This window comes from Carettochelys insculpta, chromosome 1, assembly GCF_033958435.1.
Source record: "Carettochelys insculpta isolate YL-2023 chromosome 1, ASM3395843v1, whole genome shotgun sequence".
NCBI classification, from domain to species: domain Eukaryota; kingdom Metazoa; phylum Chordata; order Testudines; family Carettochelyidae; genus Carettochelys; species Carettochelys insculpta.
In genome coordinates, this window is record NC_134137.1 from 350,407,916 (window position 1) to 350,427,248 (window position 19,333).

Here is a 19,333-nt window from a genome sequence, read left to right on the forward strand (position 1 = left end):
CACTTTATAAACTAACAGAAATGTATGAGCATAAGCCTCCATGGGCAAAGACCCACTTCGTCAGATGCAGAACCTGCATCTGATGAAGTGGGTCTTTGCCCACGAAGGCTTATGCTCATACATTTCTGTTAGTTTATAAGGTGCCACAGGACAACTCATTGCTTTTGCAGATCCAGACTAACATGGCTACCCCTCTGAAAACAATACTCTAGTCGAGGCCTAAATCAGGGCAGAGTAGAGCAAAGAACTTACTTCTCCTATCTTGCTTATAAACACTCCTATTAATATACCCCAGAATTATGGGCAGTTTTTGCAACAGTGTCACAATGATAACTCATATTTAGCTTGAGATTCACTATGACCTTTAGACCCCTTCCTGCAGTCCTCCTTCCAATTCAGTCACTTCCCATTTTGTATGCGTGCAACTGATTGTTCCTTCCTAAGTGTAGTACTTTGTATCTGTCATTACTAAATTTTATCTTATGCAGCTCAGACCATTTCTCCAGTTTGTTCAGATCATTTTTAATTATAATACTGTCCTCCAAAGCACTTGCAATCTCATCCAGTTTGGAGTCATTTTTATTAGCATATTATGTATGCAATTTAAATCACCAAAGAAGATACTGATGGATCCAGCCCCAAAACTGATCTCTATAAAACCCCACTTGTTGTGCCCTTGCAGCATTACTATCATAACTACTCTCTCAGAACAGCCAACCAATTATGCAGCCACCTTATAGCAGCCCCATCTAGGCTGCATCTCCCTAGTTTCTTTGCAAGAAGGTCATATGGAACTGGATCAGATGCTTTACTAAAGTCTGGCATCTACTACTTCCTCCTTATCCACAAAGCTTGTTATCATATAAAAGAAAGCTGTCAGGTTTGACATGATTTGGTCTTTGCAAATCCATGCTGTTACTGATCTTCAAGATGAATTATTTAATTATTTGCTCCACTACTTTTCCTGGCACAAAAGTGAGGGTGACTGGTCTGTAGGTTTCCTGAGTTGTCCTGATTTCCATTTTTATAGATGGGCACTGCAATTTACCTTTTCCCAGTATTCTGGATTCTCTGTCTTCCTTGATTTTTCAAAGATGATAGCTAATAGCTCAGATACCTCTTCAGTCAGTTCCTTGAGTATTCTAGGATGCATTTAATCAGGCCCTGGTGACTTGAAAATATTTCACTTGCTCTACTCCGAAACTAAGCTTCAACGCCTATATAAATTTTCTTCAGCACTCACCACCAAACCAATCACCAACCTCCTCAGTGAAAACCAAAAGAAAATAATCGTTATTACTTTTTCCCCACTTCATTGAGTGATGGGCCTACCCTGCCCTTTTTCTTCCCCTTTCTCCTAATATCTGCAAGATGTTTTCTTGCTACCCTTTGTGTCTCTAGATAGTTTGAGCATGTTTCGTGCCTTCAGCTTTTTAATTTCCCTTCTACAGACTTGTATTTATTTATATTCATCCTTTATCACGTGACCTAGGCTACATCTACACTCCGAAACAAAACTGATTTAATAAATTCAACTTTTTAACCTCAAAGTTAATAGTCCGCAAATGTTCTGGAAAGCGGACCTATCATTTCTTTGTGTTGACTTACTGCATCTCCATTGCTTTTCCTAAGGTAGCCTACGTAAGCAATGTATTGTGGGTACCTATCACACAGTGCCTTAGCCCTGTTGCATTCTAGGGGTTTTGTACCACTGGGTTGTGGGAAAAAAACTGCCACTGTTGCTTGTGGATGTTTAATGTCATTATTCCAGAATGCAAAGCACTCTCCCAGAATTCAGAACTCCCAACTAACGGCATGAAAAATGAATGGGAGATTGCACCATTTTCTCCGACACAGCACTAGTGCAAGCATGGATCTTCAAAGGCTTCAAGTTGTTGCCCAGACCATTATTGCAACTCCCCAGAATCTCGTGCAGTTTATCTTTCGAGTACAAAGGCACTGAGCTGAGATGATGGTCGAGAATGACGATGAAGATGTTGGAGAAGAAACTGCTCAACTGACGGCCAAGAACTTAGAATTGCTGGCCACCCTGGGTGTAGTGTTCCCAGTGGAGCAGTGGTTTTGGACTCATGAAACCAGCACACACTGGTAGGACTACATGACTTTGAAGTCCTGCAATGACTAGCAGTGGTTGCAGAACTTTTACATGCGCAAGTCCACTTTTATGGAACTTTGTGGTTTGCTGACCCCAACCCTGCAGTGCAGCAATACAAGAATGAGACCAGCTGTAACAGTTCACAAGCAAGTGGCAATCACTCCATGGAAGTTTGCAACACCCAACAGTAACTGCTCAGTGGCAAATCAATTCAGGCTGAGCATATCTAGAGTGGGAGCCGCAATGGTGCTGGCAGCCAAAGCAATTGGTCAGCAACTCCTGAGGATCACTGGGACCCTGGGAGATGTACAGGCCATAGTGGATGGCTTTGCTGCCATGGGGTTTCCTAACTGCAGTGGGGCAACAGATAGCATGCACATCCCCATCATGGCACCAAAACACCTGGCCTCTGAGTATATAAACAGAAAAGGATAGTTTTTGATGTTGCTGTAGATGTTAGTAGATCACAAAGGTGTTTTACCAGCATCAACATGGAATGGTTGGGGAAGGTTCATGACGACTCATCTTCCAAAATTCTGGGCAGTACAGAAAGCTCCTGAATAGGACGTTTTTCCCAGACCAGAAAATCAAGATTGGTTACGTGGAGATGCCTTTAGTAATACTGGTTGATCCTGCTTGCCTTCTGCTTCCTTGTCTCATAAAGCCATGCACAGGCTCCCTGGACTGCGGCAAGGATTACTTCAAGTTCAGACTCAGCAAGTAGGGGGAAGGGAGAGCTCAGTGGTTTGCATATTGGTGTCCTAAACCCAGGGTTGTGAGATCAATCTTTGAGGAGGCCACTTAGACATCTGGGGCAAATGGATTTTAAAAAAAAAAGGAAGGGCACTGGACTTTTTTTTTTTTTTTTTTTTTTTTTTTTAAAGTGGGGGAGGGAGAGCTCAGTGGTTTGCATATTAGACTGCTAAACCCAGGGTTGTGAGCTCCATCCTGGAGGAGGCCATTTAGGGATTGGGGCAAATAGATGCCAGGGATGGTGCTTGTCCCTGCCAAGAGGGCAGGGGACTGCACTAGATGACCTCCCAAGGTCCCTTCCAGTTCTAGGAGATGTATATTTCCAATTCTACTTCTTCTAAAAAGTGTGGAATGGTGGTAGAATGTGTCTTTGCACATTTAAAAGTGAGGTTCAGGTGCCTATAGACCTTTTTGGACCTTTCAGAAAGTAACGTCCCCACCAAAGTTGCAGCATGCTGTATTCTGCAAAACATTTGTGAATCCAGGAGGGAGAATTTCATGAGCACCTGGAGTACAGAAGCTGATGCCATGAGCAGGCCACCCACAAGGGCATTCTCCAATGTAAATGCAGAGGCAGCAGAAATTAGGGAGGCTTTGAAAAAATAGCTTCATGAATGATTGGGCAGCCACACAATTCTGCTGTACTTCATCCCCCCAAAAACACACTCCCCAAAATGATGTGTGTCCCACAAAAGACCAATAATGCTAAGGAATAACCAATAAATCAGAGTGTGGCTTTCACAGAAAGAATACTTTTATTTGGGTGTAAGGGGACTCAGGTTCAGGAAAAAGAATGGATCTAAAGGGAGTGTTATTTTCCCCAAACACAATGTTTGTATTTGGGGTCAGGATGAAAAAGCTAATGTTATTTTTTAGCTGAGGCACACGTGTGAAATAAGGCAGATCAGTCCGCTCCACCCCCGCCCAAGTCCCTCTGCCATGAGTCCTCTGTGGACCTTGGCATAGCAGCAGGCAGCTGTGCTATCAGCCCTCTCAACCCCTATCTGGGTCCCCCTGCCTTGAGTTCCCACAATGATTTCTGCATCCCACCACCCATGTGAACCAATAAATCAGACCACGGTTGTCATAAAAAGAAAAAAAGTTTATTTGGGAGACAACAGGGTTAAGCAACAGGGAAAAGCAGGGGGGTCAAGGGAGGTGGAATATCTTTTTGCAGTGGGTCTTGGGAGTGGAGTGGCAGATTGTCCTTGCCCTCCCTCCCCACCATTTGGGAACTGCGGTGAGCAAGGGTAGGCAACCTGGATTCTGGGGAATCTGGGCTGCAGGGAGAGGAGCCTGCAAACTGAATACTGCACAGGGAGTGAGTCTGCAGCTGAAGTATGGAGTACAAGGCCTCGGTTTGGTCTGTCATAGCTGTGACAAGATGTGCCACGCCCTCTCTCAGGTGTGCCGAATGCTCTCTCCTAAGCTCTAGGACGCTCTGCGGCCACTGTGCTGTGTCCCTCTGGCTGGCAGCAGAAGCTGATTCAGCCTACACCAAGTGCTGTGGGATAAGGTCCTGCTTGGACCTTTTGTGCTTCTGCACCCTGTCTCTCATGCTGAGGATGCATGGAGAACAAGGAAACCTGGGTGAAGGGTCAGAAATGGGAGGCAGCATGGGCAACAATGTCAGAGTGAAAAGAGGGTCAGGTCAAAACAGGGAGGCAAGATCAAATCAATACCTTAGATGCCTGTATACAAATGCAAGAAGTATGGGTAATAAGCAGGAAGAACTGGAAGTGCTAATAAACAAATATAACTATGACATCATTGGCATCACAGAAACTTGGTGGGATAATACACATGATTGGAATGTTGGTATTGAAGGGTACAGCCTGCTTAGGAAGGACAGACAGGGAAGAAAGGGGGGAGGTATTGCCTTATATATTAAGAATGTATACACTTGGACTGAGGTGGAGATGGACGTAGGAGATGGACGTGTTGAGAGTCTCTGGGTTAGACTAAAAGGGGTAAAAAACAAGGGTGATGTCCTGATAGGCATCTGCTACAGGCCACCAAGCCAGGTGAAAGAGGTGGATGAGGCTTTTTTTAAGCAACTAACAAAGTCAAGCAGGGCCCCAGATTTGGTGGTGATGGGGGACTTCAACTATCCAGATGTATGTTGGGAAACTAATACAGGAGGGCACAGACTATCCAGTAAGTTATTGGATTGTATTGGAGACAATTTTTTATTCCAAAAGGTTGAAAAAGCTACCGGGGGGAAGCTGTTTTAGATTTGATTTTAACAAATAGAGAGGAATTGGTAGAGAACTTGAAGGTGGAAGGCAGCTTGGGTGAAAGTGATCATGAAATCATAGAGTTCACAATCCTAAGGAAGGGTAGAACAGAAAACAGCAAAATAGAGATAATGGATTTCAGGAGGGCAGATTTTGGTAAACTCAGAGAGCTGGTAGGTAAAGTCCCACGGGAAGCAAAACTGAGGGGAAAAACAGCTGAGGAGAGTTGGCAGTTTTTCAAAGGGACATTATTAAGGGCCCAAAAGCAAGCTATCCCGCTGTGTAGGAAAGATAGAAAATATGGAAAAAGACTGCCTTGGCTTAACCAGGAGATCTTGCACAATCTCAAAATAAAAAAGGAATTGTATAAAAAATGGAAAGAAGGAAAAATTACAAAGGATGAATATAGGCAAACAACACAAGAATGCAGGAGAAAGATTGGAAAGGCTAAGGCACAAAATGAGCTCAAACTAGCTACATGCATAAAGGGAAACAAGAAAGCTTTTTATAAATATATTAGCAACAAGAGGAAGACCAGGGACAGGGTAGGGCCATTGCTCAGTGAGGATGGAGAAACAGTAATAGGGAACTTGGAAATGGCAGAGATGCTCAATGTCTTCTTTGTTTCGGTCTTCACTGAGAAGTCTGATGAAGGATTGCCTAACATAGTGAATGCTAGTGGGAAAGGGGTAGGGTTAGAAGTTGAAATAAAAAAAGAACAAGTTACAAATCACTTAGGAAAATCAGATGTCTGCAAGTCACCAGGGCCTGATGAAATGCACCCTAGAATACTTAAGGAGCTGACAGAGGACGTATCTGAGCCTTTATCTATAATCTTTGGAAAATCATGGGAGACAGGAGAGATTCCAGAAGACTGGAAATGGGCAAATATAGTGCCCATCTATAAAAAGGGAAATAAGAATAACCCAGAAAACTACAGGCCGGCCAGCTTAACTTCAGTGCCAGGAAAGATAATGGAGCAGGTAATTAAAGAAATCATCTGCAAGCACTTGGAAGGTGGTAAGATAATAGGAAACAGCCAGCATGGGTTTGTAAAGAATAAATCTTGTCAAACTAATCTGATAGCTTTCTTTGATAGGATAACGAGCCTTGTGGATAGGGGAGAAGTGGTAGATGTGGTACACCTAGACTTTAGTAAAGCATTTGATACAGTCTCTCATGATATCCTTATCAAAAAACTAGGCAAATACAATTTAAATGAGGCTACTGTAAGGTGGGTGCATCAATGGCTGGATAACCATACCCAGAGAGTAGTTCTTAATGGTTCTCAATCCTGCTGGAAAAGTATAAAAAGTGGGTTCCGCAGGGGTCTGTGTTAGGACCAGTTCTGTTCAATGTCTTCATCAATGATTTAGATATTGGCATAGAAAGTACGCTTATAAGTTTGCAGATGATACCAAGTTGGGAGGGGCTGCAACAGCTTTGGAGGATAGAGTCATAACTCAAAATGATCTGGATAAATTGCAGAAATGGTCTGAGGTAAACAGGATGAAGTTTAATAAGGACAAATGCAAAGTGCTCCACTTAGGAAGGAGCAATCAGTTTCACACATACAAAATGGGGAGAGACTGTCTAGGAACGACTACAGCAGAAAGGGATCTAGGGATTATAGTGGACCACAAGCTAAATATGAGTCAACAGTTTGATGCTGTTGCAAAAAAAGCAAACATGATTCTGGGATGCATTAACAGGTGTGTTGTGAACAAGACACGAGAAGTCATTCTTCCGCTCTACTCTGCACTGGTTAGGCCTCAGCTGGAGTATTGTGTCCAGTTCTGGGCACCGCAGTTCAAAAAAAGATGTGGAGAAACTAGAGAGGGTCCAGAGAAGAGCGACAAGAATGATTAAAGGTCTAGAGAATGTGACCTATGAAAAAAGGTTGAAAGAATTGGGCTTGTTTAGTTTGGAAAAGAGAAGATTGAGAGGAGACATGATAGCGGTTTTCAGGTATCTAAAAGAGAGTCATAAGGAGGAAGGAGAGAACTTGTTCTTCTTGGCCTCTGAGAATAGAGCAAGAGGCAATGGACTTAAACTGCAGAAAGGGAGGTTTAGGTTGGATATTAGGAAAAAGTTCCTAACTGTCAGGGCGGTCAAACAGTGGAATAAATTGCCAAGGGAGGTTGTGGAATCTTAAATATCTCCAGCGATGGAGAACAGGTTAGACAGATGTCTATCAGGGATGGTTTAGATAGTACTTGATCCTACCATTGGGGCAGGGGGCTGGACTCGATGACCTCTCGAGGTCCCTTCCAGCCCTAGTATTCTATGATTCTATGCTGGAAAGTGAAGGTCAAAACTGAGATACAATTCACACAATGCATTTACTCATAGAATGAATGGGTCTCTGTCTTCACAATCAGTGAAACTTTCTTTTTGATTTCTAAGGATGACAAAGAATCAAACTCAACATTGCACAAACCACCACTTATCCAGACCATTCAATTGTGGACATGGTAAGCTATTGTCTGCTTAACTAGGGAGAACCGGGTGGGGTGCAAAGGGAGATGCACAGCGGAGGAAGCCATCAGTGTCCAGAAGCAGGGAAAAATTTATTTTTTAAGCCATTCCCTGGAGCAGTTCTCCACAAGGAAAACTCGCCTGTGCTTGGCATGCCAGTGTCTGGGAGCAGGGGCCACAGAGCCCAGCAGCGTCGTGGTAAGGGGGAAGGATTCCATTCCAGCTGCATGGATGGCTGTGCAGGGAGGAATCCCTGTAAAGTGCAAAGAAATGCAGGGCTAGAGTTTTCCAGCCACATGGCAGGGGGAAAAGGTTTCTCGGCAGTCCTAGGAGCAACTCTCATCAGGAAAAGGTCATTTAAAGCAGGGAAAGCCAGCCCTGGACACACCTGTGTACAAAAGCATGGTCTGCAGAACCCAGCAATGGTGTGGCAAGGGGTAAAGGTTGGATTCCAACCACATGGATGGCTGGGTGGGAGGGATCCCAATAAAGTTCAAAGAAATGCAGGGAGAAAGTTTTCCAGCCACTTGGTGAGAGAAAATCATTTATCCGTGGCTCCCAATCAAGCCAACAGTATGGTGGGAGGGGTGATGGCTAGGAGAGTCTACCAGCTGTGGGGTGGGGTGGGACAACAGAGTACCCACCAGCCACATGGTGCAGCAATGTGGTCCAAGGAAATATAAAAGGGCTGGGATCATTGTGAAGAAATCCAACCCAAATTACTGTGCTTCTTTAGGCTGATAAAGAAGACATCACCCTCCTAAAACTAAACAGATACTGACAAAGAAGAGCTCATCCTGTGTGACCACAAGCCTGGAAAGTTTGTCAAAATGCTGTGTGGCGCCATGATACCAGATTGCTATCTGGTTGCCTGGCATGGCAAGGTGTGCTATAGTGGAAGCCACAGTAAGTCAGGCCTGCTCAAAAGCCTTGAACAAAAAAATAAAAGGGAGATCTCCAAAAAGCATAAGTGCTCCATCCCCAGAAATATTCGCACACTGTTCTCAGGGGCATAGATCCAAAGATAATCTATACCTATAACCAGCCACAACCCACTTGTAGTATTCAGAAAAAAAAAAAACAAAAAAAAAAAAACACTCACCATAAGAGTCGGGCCCTGGTGTTTCCAGGATCGGAGTAGAGAGGACCAGCTTGAGGATAAAGAGCTCTGGGCTGTCAGGAACACGTTCCTCAGGCCCCTGCTGGCTGCTCCCATCCTCTTTTCCATTGGCCTCTTCTTCCTGCTCAGCTGCTAGGCTCAGCTCCTCTCATCTCACTCCAGAACAGAGCCTCCTGAAGAGTCCCAATTAAGACTGGGCAACATGGTCAGGTCCCGCCCAAGAATCATGTCCAGCTGTTGATAATACCAGCACATCTTTGGAGATGACCCAGACCACACGTTGGCTTCCCGGCCTTTGCGATAAGCCTCCTGGAGTTCTTTCACCTGGCATTGCTGAGCATCCCACAAATAACCTCTATCAATCATCCCACATGAAATCTTTCCAGAAATGTCTGTGTTTCACTTGCACACTCGAAGTCCGCCAGTCACTGACTCCTCTGCCAAAACAGCAAGGAGAGCCATGATCTGCTGGGTCCATGCTGGAGCTCTCTTGCAACTCTGAGAACTCAGATCATAAACCCAAGTACTCATGATGGCAAGCAATGGCTACCTATGCAATGCAATGGCTACAAGAAATTCAGGCTTCTGGGCACCCTTTAAATTTCCTGGGCTTACTGGTGAAGAATTCAAATCTGTGGGCTTCTTGTTACTGACTTCCAGCACACCTGAAGAGCAGCAGAGATGGAAGCAGCCAGAGCAGACAACCGTTGAGCACTGCACGATACATACGGGACACCTCTGGAGGCCAGAAAAGTCTATTAAAAGACATAGCATTTCCACACCATCCTTAATTCGAACTTTTAAATTCGAACTTGATGGTACGTCAAGTCACTTCTCACCACGTTACAATACCGACCTTAACGCTCCCTAAAATTAACCTAGTGGTATTTGCAGTGAAGACAGCGACATTATAAAATTGAGCTGCCTTAAATTCAACTTTATCATGCAGTCTAGACATGGCCCTAGTTTCCACTTTTTTGCGAGACTCCTTTTTGATTTTGTCCCAATTATGTCAGGGTGGTCTCTTACCATACTTCCTATCTTTCCTATACATAGGAATAGTTTGGTCTTATGCCCGTAAGAATGTCCCCTTAGCAAAAACAGCCAACTGTCTTAAATTACTTTTACTCTTAGTCTTTCTTACCATAGAACTTTACCCACCAACTCCCTGAGTTTAAGTATGTCTTTCTGAAACTCATTATCTATTTTGCTGTTCTCCCTCTTACTATTCCTTAGCAACATAAATTCTATAATTTCATGATCACCACCAACCGAGCTGCCTTCCATTTTCACCTTCTCAACCAGTTCTGCCCTATTTTCTAAAAATCAAATCTATAAACAGTCTTCCCACTAGTAGCTTCCTCCACCTTCTGAAATAAAAATTGTCTACCAATAGATTCCAAGAACTTGTTGGATAATCTGCACCCTGCTGCATTACTTTCCCAACAAACATCTGGATAGCTGAATTCCACCGTCACCACCAAGTTCTGTGCTTTGGATGATTTTGTTGCCTTAAAAAAAACTCTCATCCACCTCTTCTGCTTGGTTAGGTGGTCTGTAATAGACACCTATCATGATATCATCCTTGTTTTTACCCCATTTAACCTTACCCAGAGACTCAACTAATCTGTCTCCTATATCCATCTTAACCTCAATCCAAGTGTATAATGCAACATCTCCTCCCTTTTCCCCCCATCTGTCCTTCCTGAACAAGCTGTACCTGTCTATACCAATATCCCAGTCTTCTATTTACTAGTATTTCAAGTTCCTCCTGCTTATTCCCCATATGCCTCACAATAATAGACAGCTAAGATACTGACATGATTTTGCCATCCAATTCTGTCTCACCTGTCCTGTATCCCTACTATTACAGCCCATGCTCTCCCCAGTTTGACCCATCTTTCACATCCCCATGTTTTTCACTTGCCTTCTGGCGTTGGTTATCTGCCCCCGCTGAACTTAGTTTAAAGCCCTCCTCGTCAGATTAGCAGTCTGCGTCCAAATACTCTCTTCCCCTTCCACAATAGGTGGACTCCACCTATGCTTAGAAGTTCTTCCTGGAAAAGCATCCCCTGGTCAAGAAAGCCAAAGCCCTCCCGAAGGCACCATCTTCACAACTCGGCATTCACCACAAGGATACATCAATCTCTCCCTACCCCCTACATTTGACCCAAAGGATCAAAGAGAATACCATCTGTGTTCCAGACTCCTTCACCCATACACCCAGAGCCCTGTAGTCCCCTTTTGATCTGCTCAGAATGATACTTCATAGTATCAATTCATGCCCACATGGTTGCAGCATGGGGTAGTAGTCAGAGGGCTGGATGTCCATTGTCAATCCCTTCATAACATCTCAGACATGAAACCTGGCAGGCAGCATACTTCCTAAGATGTCATGTTATGGCAACAGATGAGTGCCTCCACCCCTCTCAGAAGAGAGTCTACAATCACCTTTACCCTACATTTCCTCCTGGGAGTGGTGGCTGCAGAGCTCCAAGCCCTGGGGACACAGCTTCTCCTCCTTTGCTGCCTGAGGGGGTTCCTCATCTCTTGCAGCTGGAGCAGCATAATGATTCTCTAGAACTATGACTTGTACTGGGCACAGGAGTGGACCACTGCTTGTTGCCAGCAATCACCAACTGCCAGTGCCCTCTCTGAGACAGAGCCATCCCCTCCTCCTATATTGTTGGACCAGAAATCCTCTGTAGCTGGATGGCTTCCTCAGCCTTGGACATCTCCATATTGATATTCTCAAAGAATTCCTTGTGGGCACAGATGCTCCTCAGCCTAGCCACCTCTTCCTGTAGCTCTCCAGCCTGTTTCTTTAGACATTCTATCAGCACGCACCTTTCATTCTAGATGGCATCCCCAAGCCTGGACTTCTGTAAGCAGGAAATGCATGCCACAACCTCTGCAAAAGGACATCAGGATCTGGGTATCGGAGGGGTAGCCGTGTTAGCCTGGATCTGTAACAGCGACAAAGGGTCCTGTGGCACCTTATAGACTAACAGAAAAGTTCTGAGCATGAGCTATCGTGAGCACAGACTCACTTCCTCAGATGCTGGTCATCCATGACCAGCATCTGAGGAAGTGACTCTGTGCTCACGAAAGCTCATGCTCAAAACTTTTCTGTTAGTCTATAAGGTGCCACAGGACCCTTTGTTGCTGTTACAGGATCTGGGTAGAGACATCCATGGTAAAGTTGTCTGTCTCACTACAGGCTCAGGAGACATGTGCAACTTTGGCACAAGTGATGCAGGCCTTCCTAACCATACTGGTTGTATAAGGTTGCCCTCTCAAATTCCCGTTTGCAGTCCCCTGGCCACTTCCCATCTGGCTTTTAAGACTCTCTTTCCTAGATCAGCCCTACCCCCTCATTAACCACACAGTGAGAAAGTAATCAATCAAAAGGTTGATTTGGGCTGATCAAGTGGTACTTAGTAAATTACATTTACAAGACTTATTACAATGGGAGCCACCTTTGCAATCTAAGGCAATACTAACATGTTAAATCAACATGGAAAGATGATGGAAACTAAGCCACAAGGGACTGTGTTTCCGGTGCAAAGACCATCAACTCTGGCTTATAATCCAAAGGCAAAAGGACCCCTGTTTTATCCTGCATCTGGGGACTAACTGGATAGTACAATTACAATCACAAAAATGGGATCTCAACAAGGGGTTGGCTGAAAGCACTATAAAGGACATTTGAGCACGAAAGACTTCTTTTGACAAGAACTTAGCCTGCTAAAATTAAATTCAGACTACAATATTATAGTTGTTTTCACTATAACTCCAACACAGAGCTGTGCTGTTATACTGGGAGTTTATACCCAGCTGAATCAAATGAGCTTGTGTATGTATTGACTCACTGGGGCCATTTGGTAATTTTTCCGAGTGCCCAGTGAAGAGGGGCTAGATACTACATTGGGACACTTATGGTGAACTTCAGTATGCACAGTGGGATCTGAGACAGGGCAGGGTCCAGAGGTTCCTCCAGTGGTGGCTTTGGTGAGTGGCAGTTTTTGTTTTTTTTTTAAATTTTAATTTTTGTTTTGGGCAGGGACTGGAGCTGGGAGACCCAGGAGTAGTAAACCCTTGCATTTAATGGACTTTCAGGAACAACAGACATCCCTTCCCCCCATTAGTCCATTAAATGGAGGGTTTACTGTAACTGCTATTCCACATCTTAACAGCAAGTATTTCAAAACAGGTGCTCTTCCGCCAGCAACAAGGTTTACAGATTACGACATAATGCACCCACTATTTCAAATAGTCTAGACGACAGCAAAGTTATTTTGAAATAACTGCTGTTATTTTTGAATAAATTTGCTGGGTAACTGTAGCCTCCCAAGCCTAGGAGATGGAAGCAAAAGACCCCAAGAGCAGCAAAAATGCAGTAACACTGAACTGATAGAGAAACTGGGGGCAAAACCTGCAGGTGTTGTGGCTACAGATGGGCAAAACTGATTAGGAACTGGAGGAAGGAGGGGCAGGATTAACCACTGCGCAGGAAACAGACAGATGTGTGAGTGAGAGCTGCAGCAGGTAGGGGAAAAAAAAAAAGAATGCCTTACCAAATAAACTTAGGAAACTGGGCAACACCAGTTGTCACATGTGTGTGATAGGCCGAGACAATTTAAAAAAATAGTTAAATGGCAGATCAGAAAAAAAACACAATACAATCTAGTAAAAAATATCTTTGTGCAGGAGCAATCACAAGATCCGTGATTTCTTAGATGGTCTCACTCATTATTTAAATCTCTGATGGTCAGTAATACTAATGTGACTCTAGTTTTATTAGAAAATTCAATGCATTAATGAGGTAACTAAAGCACCAAGAGGTAAAGTGGCTTCTACAGGTCACAGGGTGAATTATTGTCCAAGCTAAAGTAGCATCCATTGTATTCCTAACTCCACATCTCTTACTTTTACAAGTAGATCACATTGTCTCCACTAACAGTCGAATTACATCAGTGAGCAGATAATAAATGGATCACTGTTCAATGGTTTTTTTATACATATCCAAAAAGGAAGTGGAAAATGTAGTTGGGATGTAAGAACAGACAAGCACAAATTAATGATCTGTTAGTTAATAATTAGTACAATCTAGTGATAAGATTGGTTCTATATTATGAAAATATCATTTAAGATACTATACCACAGTATACATTAAAGCAGAAATTTTCTAAAAACAAATATAATTGCTATTGAAAAATGTAAGCATTTATTACTGTAACTGGCTGGCATAATTTATTCTTCTGTCCATACTGCATATTTTTTGTGAAATGCTATTTGTTTTGGGTTCTTAGTCAATAAACATGAGTATATATGAGTCATAATCATGTGTTATTCATTAGTGTGTTTCCTAAAGTCATTCACTTTCCATTTACTGCATGCTTCTACTGTCAATCAAAAAACTGAAGCTTACCACTTAAGGAATTCCTATATATTTAGACATTAGAATTTAAGACTCAAGACATAAAACAGGAAAGAAGAATCAGGAGGGAGGAGTTAATAGTTAAATAAGAAGTCAGTTTTGTTTGAACTGGCTTGTTTTTCTTTCTGTTGCATGAATTTATGGAATGTTTCTTTTGCCTAGGGCACATACAGAGAAACATGAATACCCAGTATTTTCCACAATCACGTTAAGTAAGGTATAGCATTTAAATGACTTCTTGAGTGACTATTTAAGAAGCTATCTAGTTAATCAGCTGTATTTGTATATATGGTTTTTAAATCAGTACTGTCTTCACTCAAGTTTCATGAAAGTTACTGTTTTAGTTATTTCCATATTATAGTACTAAAACTGAATGTGAAAGAAAACACAAAATAGTACAGTAAACAATCTGATGGAAGTGTTCCCTAATTGCAAACACTGGGTCAAAAGTGAAAGATACCATAAAATGACAAATATTAGCATAGCCTTTACTTACAAAGCCCAACACTAAAGCTAAACTCCCAAACCTGTTAGAAGCCTGTTTAATCACATGTCCTGTGTATTGTCTAGCTCCCCTTTGGGTGCTATTTAGATATCCTATAGAGACTTCTAGAAATTCAGCATTCTGAGGTAGCACAAACTGAAAATGTCAATATGCAAAACACTCCATCCCAAGAGGAAGAACATTTGCATTGTCTTAAAACCAAACCCCATTAAATAATTTCATCCCTCTTCTACCTACTAAATAGGGAAGCTCGGTCTTTTGCGATTATTAATTGTATCACACACAGTGAGTAAGCAGCCTCATCAATGACGGAGACAACCTTGTGCCATACACTGCACAAAAAATTAACAAGAAGGCCATCGCTATGCAAAAATGTCTTGTCATTTTAGTTTCAGACGAGAGGCAATAGGTGAGAAACAAAAGTACTGTATCGTTGGAGGAGGCTGACCACTTAAGAATAAACAAGCACCTTCTGCTGGGGGGGTTAGGTTTTCATCAGCCTAGCGAGGAGGCAATCGAGGACTATCTTACTTGTCGTTGATTAAACCTGGTTTCGAAGTGCTCCCTTTTCCAAACAGCTCCGAGGCTTACTTTGGATAAGGGGGAGGGGGGAGAGGGCCGAGCAGCCGTTGTGTTTTGCAAAACACCGCCACGCCTTCAGCGCCGACCTAGTCACTTCTGGAGCGTCAGAGAGGATAGGAAGTAGCTCGGGATACTTTAGTACAATATGTCACTGGCAAGGTTTCAGCAAACGGTTTCATATTCCTTCTCAACAGGAAGCAGCACGAACAATTAAAGCCACAACGACACGGACTGCTGTTCTGTTCAACAGTCGATTGGGCAGTCGTAGGGAGATTGCTAAGCACGAGGAAGAGAGCCTCATAGGACACAGCAACAATTCTTCACCCTCGAAGCAAAAAGCCTCTTTGCCACACTTACCGCATCCTGCCCGCCCGCATGCACCAGCCCCAGTAAGTTTTGATGGGCGAGGAACAGGATATTAATTAGATTTTAACCACGATCATCATAGTTAAGGATGGACCGAGTGTGCGACTGGACAATTAAGATTTTATCAGAGTTGTACCTGTTTTTTTTAAAACAATGCCTTGAAGGGGCTCCCCCTCCTCTCCGCACCCCACAAGACGTGGGGACGGGGCTGAGGAAATGCTCCCTGACCACAGGAACCCAGTTCGAGGGTCTCTCCCCCTGGCCCCCGCAGTGAGAAGTCTGGAGTAGATCTAAAGCGAAACACCTTGTGCAACACACGCCGTGGGCATCCCTCCCACGAGGAGATAATCAGTGCATCGCACGCAGCGCTGCCACGACAAGATAACTTGCGGGCAGGCGCTCAGGCATTGCTGACCGACCGCTCTGGTACGAGGGAATCCCTCATCTGCGGGTACCTGCCGTCACTCCCTGCCTTGCTGCCACCAACGCCAGATCGCCAGGCAGCGAACGAGCCCGTGCTACCAGGTTTGGGCGTCCCGCTTCCCACCCGCTCTGCGGGAGGGTTTGCAAACTTCCCCCCGAAGCAGCACGCGGGGTGGGGGCACGTCTCTCGGAAAGCACGGGCTGAGCTCGCAACCAGACCCGAAACCAGCTCTCCGCGGCGTGCACGGGCCCCAGCGCTGCTCAGGGATGTCCCACCCCGGCCGCCCCACGGGACACCACAAGGGGCCGGTGTAGGCACGTCCACCCCGTCCGCCCAAGGCACCAGGAGAGCAGGCGGGACGTTCACCCCGCACTCCCCACGCAGGGCAGCGCCCGCGGGTGGGGCGCCCCGTCTCAGCCGCTCTCACCTGCAGGAGACCGACACCTCCACCCTGGTGGCCGGGATGCTGGCGCTGAGCGAGCTGAACTCCCCCACAGACGCCATGTTCCCCAGCCTGCCCCCGCGGTCCAGCGTCGGCTGCCCCGAGTTCTTCTCCGGCCCGAACATGGGGCGGGGTGGGGCGGGGGCGGGGTAGCTCGCGGAGCTCCGGGCGCCGCGCCCGCTGCTGGCGCTGGCCGCGGACTGGCTGGCTGGAACCGGGCTCAGCGCCTGCCAACAGCTCGCGGGCGGGAAACGCCGACGGAGGACGAGGAGAGCGCGGCCGGTGACGTCACCGCGGGCAGAACTCTCCCCCCCCCCCGCGTGACACGAAGCCCACGAGTGACCCTCGGTCGCCAGCGACTCCGGGCCGCACGCTAGGAACGTTCCCTGCCCCGGGCGGCGCCGGCCGGGAGGTTGGCACGTGAGCCGCAGCGAGCGGCTGGATCTGGGGAAACCCTGCTGAAGCGGGAGACACCGGATCCAGCCCGCCCGTGCTGCCCCGAAACACGTGTGCAGCGGCCCCTGGCGGGGGACTCCGTTAAGTGCAGTCTTCTGCGGCCACATGTGGTGCTAATGTGGGGTCCGGTGCCGCTGGGGGGCGGCAGCTGTGCGCGCACAGGGCTGAGTGGGGCAGGCTCCCAAGGGAGCGTGGGGCACGGGGACAGGAGTGCTGCAGACGGTCCCCTGATGGAAGCGTAGGGGCACAGGGGCAGGAGTGGTGCAGCCAGACCCATGCCGGGAGCGTAGGGCTCAGGGCAGGAGTGATGCAGGCAGACCCATGCCGGGAGCCTAGGGCGCAGGGGGGCTGAGCAAGGTTTCCAGCTTTGAAATGCGCCCCCCCTCAAAAACGTGCCTCGCATCCTGTAACCCCCAGGATGGTGAAAGTTACTGAGAGTGAGGGATACAGGCCCATACGCAAAGGGCTGCACCCCTCCTCCCCCTGCATAGGCTACCTCATTCTGCCCCGCTTCCTGACAAGTCTGGCAAGGATTACCAGGGCTGGGGACAGGCAGGCAGGGCCAAGCTTCAGTGGATCACTTCCCCAAGGCCTTACTTCCCTTCCCCTCCTCCACTTATTGCACAGTGCCACATTCTCTGGCCCCACTGAGCCCCACTAGGCGGCTGGCGGCCTCCCAGCCACCTGGGGAGAAGTTGGGCTCAGCAGGCTGGGAGGCCAAGGTGGAGCACTGCATGGTGACTGTTAGAGGTAGGAGAAGGTGAGGGAATCCCCTGCAACTGCTGCCATCCATCAGCTGGCCTCTGGCCCACCTGGGACAAGCAGGAAGGAGGAATCTTCACGATGGAATGGGGTGGCAGGGGGGATGCAAAATGAAATATGTGACCATATAGTTAAGGATAGTGAGAGAGATTAAAACATATTCAGAACAAAAAGAATTCCAACAACAGTACTGGTCCATTACTAGATAATTCTACCATTTCTATCAGTGATAGTACAGAAGAGACATGGGAATAGTCCATTGGACTCAGCAGGACAATTTCCATAAAGTTAAAGAATTCATAAATATTTCCATCATCAGGGCCATAATCTCATATTTCCTGGGCATTTATGTGATACTCATTAACATGGAATCTGACCACTCCTGTGAGTTAAGAATGTACTTATTAAAGATTAGGATAATATACAGAGATTAACTGAGTTGCCCAAGAACAAGAAGTCCTGTGGCACCGTATGGACTAACAGATATTTTGGAGTATAAACTTTCGTGATGCTTATGCCCCAAAATATCTGTTAGTCTGTAAGGCACCACAGGACTTCTTGTCGTTCTCGAAGATACAGACTAACATGGCTACTTCTCTGATACTTGAATTGCCCAAGGTTCACACAAGATGTCTGCGGTGGAACAGGTAATTAAAGTGAGCTTTCCTGACTTACATACTAGTACCCTTCTTGCTGGACCATACTTCCATGTCCTTATTTGTGTGGTCTTTCACAGAGAAACAGGAAAAGAGTATATTGAAAAAAAAAGTAAATATAACTGTTCAACCATAAAAAAAATTGTCAGGATAGCTATATCTGAAACAAGTTGTGTCTTTTAACTTGAGTAGAATCCAAATTAAACATGAACTCTTAAAAAACTACAGTCACTTCACCTTGTTTGTTGGGTTTTTTTAAAAGTAACTCTTCCCTTACTCTTCTGCTCTGTTACTGCAAAATGATGTATGTCAGATACAGGCCTCTGAGTCTGCAAGATGATGTGGCAGGTCAACCCTTTTGCCAGTATGGAGACCGGTTGAATTGAGTGGAGCTTTGCCCAGGTGCAAAGATCCAGTCACAAAGATGTGATTGCAACATCAGGGACTTAGACCGTAAAATCTTTAGTTCAAGGATATTTGACCTCAGCCAGCAGTGTCCAATGTCTCTGCCAGCAAAAAGAGCCCTAAAGTCAATCATAAATGAGTATTGGGCAATTGCATCAATGAAAGAAAACCAAACAGACATATTCAAGGAACTGATGCAGTGCCACCTTCGTCAAGAGCTCTCAGTGCTGATATGTGAAGACAAGGAAAGGGGGCATGACAGAGACCTGGTTAATATTTTTCTGAATGTCTTGGAAGTTCCCTACCTCTTAAAGGCCTGTATCTTCCTCTCAGACTAAAATTACTATGAAGTGATTTGCCAGGAATAATTTTCTCATCAATAAGGAAAAAGAAAATTAGAGAGTCGAACATTCCCAATAAAAAGGAAAAACAAGTCCTCCTTAAAAGAAGGTCTTAAGTACCTGTTACAAGAAAATAAGAAAATAAGTCAGGTATTTCTTCTGACTCTTCAAATAGCTTTACATAAACTGATCAAGATTGCTGAGTAAACTGCAGTCATGTGGACAATATGTACCCAGGGGAGTTGGATGA

At 45.3% G+C, this 19,333-nt stretch overlaps 1 protein-coding gene across 3 annotated transcripts in view; it reads right to left on the reverse strand.

The window, feature by feature from the left end:
• CPNE8 (copine 8) overlaps positions 1-17,162 on the reverse strand; it is a 201,278-nt gene extending 184,116 nt beyond the window's left edge. The window contains exon 1 of one of the 3 annotated variants that reach the window (XM_075016154.1): positions 16,449-17,102. In XM_075016154.1, coding sequence (XP_074872255.1) covers positions 16,449-17,026 — 578 coding nt within the window. In that variant the 5' untranslated portion in view covers positions 17,027-17,102. Of the gene's footprint in view, positions 1-16,448 lie in introns of all 3 variants that reach the window. The other 2 variants (XM_075016147.1, XM_075016163.1) reach the window with 2 other exon arrangements.
• Between the last annotated feature and the right edge of the window lie 2,171 nt (positions 17,163-19,333).